The sequence below is a fragment of the Condylura cristata genome, unplaced genomic scaffold (genome assembly GCF_000260355.1).
Source record: "Condylura cristata isolate star-nosed mole 26May11 unplaced genomic scaffold, ConCri1.0 scaffold00004, whole genome shotgun sequence".
In the NCBI taxonomy this organism is placed as follows: domain Eukaryota; kingdom Metazoa; phylum Chordata; class Mammalia; order Eulipotyphla; family Talpidae; genus Condylura; species Condylura cristata.
Window position 1 is genome coordinate 33,194,432 of NW_004567105.1, and position 9,959 is coordinate 33,204,390.

A 9,959-nucleotide genomic window follows, 5' to 3' on the forward strand; every position below is an offset into this window, starting at 1 on the left:
ATTAAATGCAAGAACAAATGTGTGGTGAAAGAACAGAGGAGAAAGCAATGAGAACAGTTCATGGAATTCACTTCTAAATTTAGGTACAAAAACCAATTCTGTAAGAGGCGGCTTCTGATAAACCAGCTCACCCATATTAAAAGTCTGGAGGATCACACACATTTCAATGTATCCACCAGGTCTGCTTTGCCCGCTCTCAGAATGTCAGAAATGCGTAGTGAGCACTTAAACCTTGGGGATTTTATGTTGTTTAGGAGGAAAAAAAAAAAATCCCTAAGGTGTCAGTTTCTCTTAAGATGTCATTTTCACCCAAACCATTCTCTTCCCACCATCACTACCACCCAGAAACTTATGGAAAACAGAAGCAGAACTTTCCACACCTGTGTATGAACCTGGGGCATGGAGAAAGGGGGGCCTTCGGGGGCAATCACCTTGGAGGGAATATACTATAAACCATAAAAACAAGTGAATGTCTTTGACACCAATCTGTAAATGCGTGGCAGTCATGAAGTAATCAATGGCCTGCCACTGATTTTATTACTCTGCCACACTAAATACAGTAAGGCTCATCGTACTTTTAGAACACAAAAACAGTTTCAGAAAGTATAAAAACTTAAAGCATTGTCCCCATGTATTTTATAAAAACAAAACGAAAGAAAAACTTTCTTACATTAAAATAAGTGCTGAAAAGATACAAATGAGTTGAGTTATTGAGCAAATAAAAACAGGTCTGAGCTACTCCTTTTCAACCCAGTAAGGCTCAGCAACAACGTATCTTTCGGAGGACCAGCACTGGGGGACTCAGCTCAGCTCACAAGTTTTGGCAACACTGTCCTCTGCTGAATATTCCCGTTGGCATCTGTCATCTGTGCCAAATTAGTCCTCAGTTTGGAAGCTGAGCTGGAAGGTGGAGGTAACTTGGAAATCGACGTGATAGCACCAGAGCTCTCAGTTATCCTTTTCACTGACGTCTTCTCCCCCGTCGGAGGCTTTGGCAACCGCCTCCTCAGCCAGGGATGCCGTAAAGCCTGGCCAGGGGTCATGCGAACCGCAGGATCCCATTCTAAACACTGTCTTAAGAAGTCAAGGAAAAGGGGGTCATCACACCCCTTCAGTGCATTCCCCCACTCTCTGCTCTCTGGTGGGCCCCTCAGTTTCCCCCGCCGGGAACGGCCTCCGTTGAGAACCACAGAACCGTCTGAGAGCGTCGTGACAGTGCAGTAACGGGGGTAACCCTTGGAGCTCACAAAATTTTTGGCTCGTTTTGATGCATCCAACAGTTTCTGGGAGGGCATGCCCAACAGTTCAATCATACAGGCTAGCTGGTCCCCTTCGTCTTCCCCGGGCAAGAGCGGGTAACCAGTTAGGAGCTCTGCTAAAATGCAGCCCAAGCTCCACATGTCGATGGGCATGCCGTACCTGGCGCCAAGGATCACTTCCGGGGCCCGGTAAAACCGAGACTGGATGTATGTGTAGACACGCTGATGCTCATAGCAACTGGAGCCAAAATCGATCACTTTAATACCACTTCTACCCTGCTGCTTCAATAAAATGTTCTCGGGCTTAAGGTCACAGTGAATGATTCTGTTTTTGTGCAAAGCATCCAAGCACTGCAGAATCGAGTGGGCAAACTTGCGAACCAAAGGCAGGCTGAAGCCCTGGAACTTATTCTTCTTGATGAGCTCGTACAGGTTCATGCTCAGCAGCTCGAACGTCATGCAGATGTGGTTGCGGAAGGTGAAGTTTTCCAGCATGTGGATGACATTCATGGTGTTGTCCTTGTCCTGCTTCCGCAGGTGCTCCAGGATCCGGATCTCCTCCGCTGCCTGCCGGTGGAAGCGCTTCTCGTTCCGCACCATCTTCAGGGCCACGTGCTGGTGGACTTTGTGGTCGTAGGCTTTGACCACCTGCCCGAAGCTTCCCTTCCCAATGACCTTGAGGACCTCGTACCTGTAAGCCACATGATCGTGGGGCACCTGCACGTATGATCCCTGGTCGTCGTCATAGCCACCGTTGTTGGGTCCACCGGTCATGCCCTGGCGCTTCTTTGCATTTGGACCCAAGAAGTAGATTTCAGGGTAGCTGAAAATCTCGTGGTGTTCAAAGGTGGTTAGTTTTTGCATGTATTGCTTCATTGCTTGTTCGGGCGACATGGGGGTGGCTTTGACCTTGCCCATGCCCTCCATAGACTTCAGGGAGGTGGAGCTCCCCTGCCGCCTGTGGATGCTCTCCAGCTGCCGCTCTGGCACCACCGGCAATCCCGTCTTGGCCACTGTGGTGAGCCCATTTGGTTGTGTCGTAAGCACGGTCCGTTTGTTACTGTTATCCTCAAACAGCTGCTCAACCTGGATCTGTCCGTGGCTGTGGCTGCCGACATGTAGGTGATCATTCATTGTGTGCTTACTGCTGCCAATCTGGAATGTGGAAAGGACACATGAATAGAAGGGAGATGCCCGTCGGCTCCAACGGGATATTTCATGTCAGCTCTGACCCCCACCTTTGCAAACTCCAATTTCATTTGAATCTACAATCAGAATCACGTTTAAATGACAAAAAGGGTTACGTGCCCAAGAGGGACCTCATGAGACGCCTCACAGGACGCATGGATGTGATATAACCTCTGACAATATACAGAAAACAAGCAAGTGGATTGGGTAAGGCTTATGATACTAGGGATCTGGAAAAGGAACTTCATAAAAGTCACACCTAAAGAGCATTTGCTGTACTGAGTAAAAGAACCTTAGACTAAGTTCTCTCAAAAAGCATCTTAACATTTAGCAGAGTCTGGCATAGCATAAATGATCCACTCAATCCAGACTTGATATACAAATGCAACAGAAACAGAAAAATACTGTTTTCTATACTGGCTCCCTGATAGTAATGACCTTCATGGTTCATCCAGTAGCTTCTTTAATACCTGGAGGGCACATCTGTCTTGTACAGTACTTCTCCCAACTGTCTTTCACTTATTCTGAAAACACAGGTATCTTCACTTTCAGTCTTCACTACTTGGAAATATAACTGACTATACCTAGGAAAATGTACTATCCAGCGGCAAAGAAAACTGCACTTTCAGCTTGGAAGATTCCCATGTAGATACCACTATCTTATCTTGTGACCCCCACCCCCCAACCTGTTTTTTTTTTTTTGAAATATTATGGGCCTCACTAACAGTGATGACCATTTAAGGCTATTCTGTCCAACAAAACCAGCCACCACACCCTTCCTGGCCTTAGTATGGTCAATCACTCAATTCTCTGAAGACATGCATTTATCCACTCTGCTGGGATACTCAGTTTTCCAACAAGGAATACAATGTAGCAATTTCTATTTCAAGCACATACACCCCCTCCCCCCCAATATTCCTGTCTAAACAAAATGGATGGTGTAAGTGGGCCTCCAGCTTCTCACTGAGAAGCGACTTGGAATTTCTTTCCCCCATTCTTGTTGCAAAGAGGGAAGTCTGGGGAAAGACCAGGAGCCAGGATCCCCTCATAGCTTGAGAATCCTGCCAGCCTCAAATAAGCTTCTGCTAGGTGATTTTTAGAAGAAAGCATAAAGATCAATTTGTCGCACACAATACAGCTCATTGAACCAGTAACGCAAGAGATCTAGTCACACAGAAGGGCAGAGTCCCTGCCCTCGAGAAGCTGACAATACTGAAACTTGCTATCAAGTGATATTGTTTCCACTATCTCCTAAATTCTTCTTTTTGGGTTCTATGTATGTTACTGAAGTAGTGTTCCGTATATGTAATACAATAATTCAGGAAATGGGTTAGAACCACCTATATCATAATATGAAATTCTAAAACCTTAATAGCAGATCAAGACCTTCCAATTTTCTTTAATTGACCCATAATATGCAGGATGGAGGAATCACTTTCTCTCTGCTTACTTCTAAAACAAAGAATAATTCAGTAGTGTACTGGAGTCTTTATTAAGTGGCATTTCATAAAAGGTAGAACTTTATTTCTCAGATAGATTTTTGGGAGCTTTCTAGTCAAATCTTTTTCTCCACCTCCTCCCCCGGTGGTCTTTCAAGCACCAGGGAATAAAAAGACCTGAAATTAGAAACGTATCTCTCCTGAAGACCTATTTTCCTCATTTACTTATAAGAAAGACCTACCAATATACATAATACAAAAATCATGAGACTATTAGGAACAAAATTAACACTGAGGCTTTAGGCACTGCTAAAAAGATAACAAGGGAAAACCTCCTTGACAATTAGAAACTGAGTTCAATTTTTGTAATAGCAATGTACATTATTTTGCACAATTTAAAATACAATAATCACATGAAGTTTGGTGACTAGAACAAGAGTCTGCAAATCACCTCCTATCTCTCCAACTATATTCTCTTGGTTTCCTCAGCAGTTTCAATTAATAATCACCTACCTTTAAGTGGGTCTAAGAGTTCCCCAGGGTTCAACCTTTATCTCTCTTGGATTCTCACTCCCATAACTCTCTCTGGCTGACCTTGACCACAGCCAGGCCTTCCAGCAAACCATTTGGCAGGCTGCCACCTGCCTCGTCTGTAACTCTGGCTCAGTGGTGCCTAATCCATGTCTCAATAGGGAAGACCCTCTCCTACAATGACTGATCTTTCCTTTCCAACATGTAACTCAAGCTCAATTCATGATTTTCTACCAAAACCATTTCTTCCTCTTATAACACTCAATTTGATACGCAAAAGGCTGCACCTCCAGTCACTCAAGCTGTACACCTAGAAATCCTTTGCAACATCTCCTTACATTACTGTTAAACACCATTGTTTCTACCAAGTACACCCCATTTCAATAAGTAATGTAAGTACTTCAGGCAAGAACACAAGATTCTAAACTAAGAGCCTAAATGATCTATGTGCTTCCATCTCATCTACCACTGCTTCTCTTGTCTATTAAAGTAAGCTGAGTTCCCCCACACCTATGGAAATACCACACTCTTTTAAGCTGTGAAAGTTCACGTTTCACAATGACAAGAAGGGCAGGGATTTTCAATTAGATACATGGAAAATGAATGCCAGGTCTACCCTAACTGTGTGACCTTGTGCTAAATTTACTTCAAAGTTCTTGTTCTTGTCAATATGAAGGTCACAAGCCACCTCATTACAGTTATGAGAATGATTAAATAAGGTAGCATGTATAAAGTGTTCAGTGTTATACTGAACACAATATTACTACTGTACTTTCTAAATGCTGCTTGGCATCTCTTTCCATCCCAGGCCTAGGTGATGAATTCCTACTCATTCTTCAAATATCTGGTTCCTTTCTGAAACTTTCTTATCTATTCTGCGAAACTTCCACTATTCTATAGAAACTTCCACTGTTCTATCTACTATGCTGACAGAGCACTGATAGGACATTTTATTTTACTGTTATTAACACCTGATATAACCACCTTGCTATGAGCAATTCAAGGGTTATCACTTCTTATCTTTGTAATATAAACCCAAACATACAGTAAGCCCTCAATAACTATCTGTTGCATGAAAGAATATATGAATGAATCCTTTAACTCTCACCTCTCTGAATTATTCTTGAGAACTACACTTTGTACCTTCATAAGAAAACAGAAAGTTATACCTAGGGAACTGTGAAATGTCCCTGGTGACACAAGTCACAAGATGTGAGGCACCAGCAGGGACATGCAGGCAAATGGCAACTAGTAAAGAAAAATACTGGTAGCAGATACAGCAACTAAAACACCTGAAAGTGATGTAAATCTTAAAAAATTTCCCAGATGTTAACTCAATTCCCTAGAAAAGCTCCAGTAAGGGACTTTGAGTCTCAAACAGAAATTAAAATCACAAGCAAGCTCAAAAATGTAATTAACTGGTCAATAAAGGAGAAGGAAATCCCAGAAAAGCCAAAACATTTCCAAAATACATCATAAATTTAAGGAGACCGGGAACCTTTCAGCCCCACTCAGTCTCTCTAGGTCTGAGATTGTGGTTTACTCCTAGTTACAAATGCCAAGCACGGAGCCTGTCACATTTAAAAAATTTACAATGAAGGAATCCCTTCATTAGATATGATATAAGGGTTAAAGTGGAGAGATTTACAAGAGTCTTCTCTGACCCTGAAACATTTTAGTGTCAAACATTATATGAGAATAACAATTTGGTAATTTACTCTCTTCTAATAATAAAAAGGAAAATAGTACACATTCACTGTGCTAACACTTCTGGGAGTATTAAAACTATGCTGATGTCATCTTAGAAATAGTGAATAATATTATGGGAACAGAACTGAATCAAAAAAGTTTGGAATTTTAGCTCCTCCTCAAACACACTGACAGTGGCCCTGAGTCAAACGCCTACCTACTTTTCCTTCTTCAAAATATTACATTTTAAGTGAGAATATTTACTCTCCAGTTAGTTATTTATTAAAGGTAAAACTGTAACTAGAGAGTGCTTTAAACATAAAGACAGTTACAATAAAGTAATACAATACTGACATTTGGGAGTTAACTCTATCAATAGCCATCTATTTCGCACATAACATTAAAAGAAAAACTAACCAGAACCCAGAGAATGATTAGGCAAACTTTCAAGACATGCAGAGATAAACAAAATGACTGGAGTATACAGTAACATATCCATGGAGAAAAAAGACAAAAGGACAATGAAGTAGGTAAATTCCAAACTGCATAATCTTCATAATCATATATTTACAAGGGAAAATATGAACAAATTTCTATGACAAGATCACTTTCCTCTCATTAATGTGTTGTCCCCCTACTCATTCTAAAGCTCTTCCAAGCTGTCAGTGCTGTGGCATTAAAAACTATAAGGTAAGAATATAGATCTGCAAAGCTTCTCAAATTCATAATGAAATTAGTACAGCTCCCTGGAACTGGCAGTATCAAGCAGTGTGTTAGTTAGGTGTAGGTGGGTCTGGGTTTTAGCTCCTGCCTTGAAATGAATTGGCTTAAGAATCTTACCAAACCGTTTAACTTGCTCAATTGTTTTCTCATCTGTAAAATAAAGTCATAGGAGCAGATAAAAGTGGTGCTTTTATGCTTTCCTGTCCTATGTCTGCAATGTTGTACAAACAAAATCAAAACTGAACAATAATGAAACCCCAAATTCATACTTTCCAAACCAAACCTCTAATGAATAACAGCAAACTAAAGTTCAACAAGTAAGCGAACAAGTAAATCAGAAGCCACAGAAAGACACAGCCCTCCTTGGACAAGAATCAGACCCTCACATCTCTTCACTGCTGGTCTACCAGCTATTCATCAGGATACTTTCCTTTAATTTCATTATACATGTCAATTGCAAAGAGGCTCTGATTAAGCAAAGCCCACCTTTATAAAACTGGAATCTAGACGCAGTTTCCCTTCCTGGCCACACCAAGTCATCTAATGACAGCAACACAAGAGGAAGGAGGGAAAAAACACCACCACCACCTAAATATTACAGATTCTAAATCTTTAGTATATTCCTAATCAGGCAAACAACCCAATGCTCCAAAACCAAAACTAAAGCATCACAGTGACAACGATAAATACACAGAAACAATAAGCCTGTTCAGTTTCTCTTTCACATGTGGATTAACTTCTGGGCAGTACATTCTTAGCCCATGGGTCTCGATGTACCAGGCAAAGAGAGAAGCTAAGAAGATGTGTTTCTATGAAACTGGTACACATCTGTCCAGGTCTAAGAAGAGATATTCCATTCTAGACATCCTCTCACAAATTCTCAGACAAACAAGTTCCCCTTTATACATAACACTCTGATTTGCTCCTCTTTAAGCTGGCATCTCCAACTTGATTTTCACTTGGCAAATAAAGCCAGATCACTAGCAAGCATACTTCAGGCAGAGCCAACTTAAGGGGCTCTACTGCAAGATCCAAAGAGAAAGAAGACCTGGACAGCATCACCTCCTCCAAGTGCACACACCTCTTCTAGGCTGGCAGTCACCATCCAAAGGCCACCTCTGGAGGCTGAGAAAAGGTACACGCTGAAGTCAAATCCAGCTTGCCAATCTCTACAGCCATCAGCCCCATGCTGGGCTCCGTTCCCTGACAGCCCCTGCTGAGGGACCACTGCACCTATCAGGTACCTTCCCCTTCCCACTTTCAAAGCAAAGGCTCTTTCCTTCTGAGTAACATGCAACTGCAGATTCCTACAGGGGTGGCTTGTTTTGATGGCTGCTGTGGTTCTTATTTTTGTTAATGGTAATTACAATTTCTGCTGTGTTCAAACCTGTAGCACTCATAAAACATGCTTCCACACGCAGGGGACAATTGGCGGTGCTCCCTGCTGGCTGGAGCCAGGCTGGGAAGCTCTTTGGGTGATCGATTTTCCGGGCAGGACGGTCTGGCTGTCCCCTCACACATCTGTTTCTATAAATATCCACTACCCAACGTGGTGCTATGGGGAAGTGGGGGAGGACTAGAGAGGGGGAGGGGGGCATGTTTACCCAGGCATGGAAAGGTCCTCTGGTTAGCAAGGACCAGAAAAGAGGGAAGAGAGAAAGAAAGAGGCGAGGAGGAAGTTCAGAGGAAGAGTAGTACAGGTATGGGCTAGAGACACGAGTCTTCCTTTGTGGCTTCGGCTTGGACTTCCCCAAGTTACCGAGGGCGGCGTTTTGGAGAGGCCACTGGCCAGGATCGTGAACCCATTCGCACTTCGACCTCTCTTCTCCCGCCGTCAGAACCCCGCAAGTGTGGAGTGTTTATGCCCCTGGTTCTCCCCCACCCTTACCCCCGGGCGCCCGCGGGCTGGGTCTCACCGTGAGAGCTGCGGCAGCAGCGTTGCTGGCCCGGAGAGGCGGCAGGGCGATGGGGGAGGGCGGCCCGGTCCCCACTCCGCTCCGGGGGGGCCCCGCACGGAGCCCCGGGGAAGCCTGAAGCTGACGAACGGCGCTGTCCCCTCCTCGGCCTGGGAGGCACGCGCGGGAGGAGACAAAAGAGGGTCAGGGGGGAGAAAGTCACCCGGCCCCGTCGCCCCGCCCCGCCCCACCCCTCTGGGCATCGAACCCCGCTCTTCCTGGGGGAGACACCCGGGCAGTGAAAACGCGGGACGCAGATCCTCTGGGGAGGGAACGGGCGCCCGGGAATCCCCAGCGCACATCCCCCATTGGGGCTCCGGAAGCTGCAAAGTTAAGTCGGGCCCCGGCTCGCGAGTTCGCGACCCCACTCGGGAGCCGCCTGGCCCGGGGCTCGGCGGTCGGTCCACGTAGCAGGCGGCCGCAGGCCTGGAAGGGGCCGGGACAGCAGGCGACCGCGCAAAGGTCTCGCCACGTCCCCGGCGGGGAGCGGCCGGGCGGAGGGAGTCCGCTCGGCGGCGCCTCCCGGCCGCGTGCAACAATGAGCGGAGCCGCGGCGAGGGCGTGCCGTCCGCCCGGGGCTCCCCTCGCCGCCGCGCCGACTTTGTTCGAGCTCCCGCGGGCGGCGAGCGGCCGCGCCACGAGGGCTGGCCGCCGGGCCGAGCGGGGGACCCGCGGCGGGCGCCGGGGGCGGCGCGGGGGCCCTCCTTACCGGTCGGGTAGGCGGCGGGAGCGGCGGCCGAAGGTTTCCTGGTTAACATGGCCGCTGGAGGAGAAAATGCATCTCAGGGCTGCCGTCTCCGCCGCCGCCGCCGCCGCCCGTCCTGCTGCTACTTCTGGCGGCCGCCGCCGCCGCCACCTCCTGGTCGCCCCTCTCGCGGGTCTCCGGCGCCTCCTCGCCGCCTCGCGTCAGCTAGGGCCAGACACACACCGTCCGCTGCATCCCCTCGGCCCGGGCCCGCCGCCGCGAGCCCCCCGCTCTCCTCGCCACCGCCGCCGTCCTCCTCTTCCTCGGGCGGCTGCCACAGCCCCCGGCCCGTGCACATGCCTCGCCCTCCCCTGCGAGCCGTAGCGTCCCCGATTCCCTCACATAGGGCGCGGGGGAGCGGGCTGCGCCGCCAAGACCGACTCGCTCCGGAGCCTCCTCCCCGGGCTCGCGCGCGCGCCCCCGCGGACTC

At 47.0% G+C, this 9,959-nt stretch overlaps 1 protein-coding gene across 1 annotated transcript; it reads right to left on the bottom strand.

The window, feature by feature from the left end:
- Positions 1 to 619: 619 nt before the first annotated feature.
- On the bottom strand, positions 620 to 9,959 carry DYRK2 (dual-specificity tyrosine-(Y)-phosphorylation regulated kinase 2). The gene is made up of 3 exons (XM_004675916.2): positions 9,494 to 9,959; positions 8,746 to 8,894; positions 620 to 2,414 (listed from the first exon to the last, which is right to left on the bottom strand). Exons 1-3 carry the CDS (start codon positions 9,540 to 9,542, stop codon positions 807 to 809), a joined length of 1,806 nt encoding a protein of 601 aa, XP_004675973.1. The 5' UTR covers positions 9,543 to 9,959; the 3' UTR covers positions 620 to 806.

Bases quoted from the DNA above. Each gene is read 5' to 3' on its own strand.
- DYRK2 (XM_004675916.2), bottom strand. From the start codon at position 9,542: ATGTTAACCAGGAAACCTTCGGCCGCCGCTCCCGCCGCCTACCCGACC. The intron at 8,895-9,493 runs GTAAGGAGGGCC...CGTGCCTCCCAG, and splicing joins TCCCGCCGCCTACCCGACCG to GCCGAGGAGGGGACAGCGCC. The intron at 2,415-8,745 runs GTGAGACCCAGC...TCCACATTCCAG, and splicing joins CTGCTGCCGCAGCTCTCACG to ATTGGCAGCAGTAAGCACAC.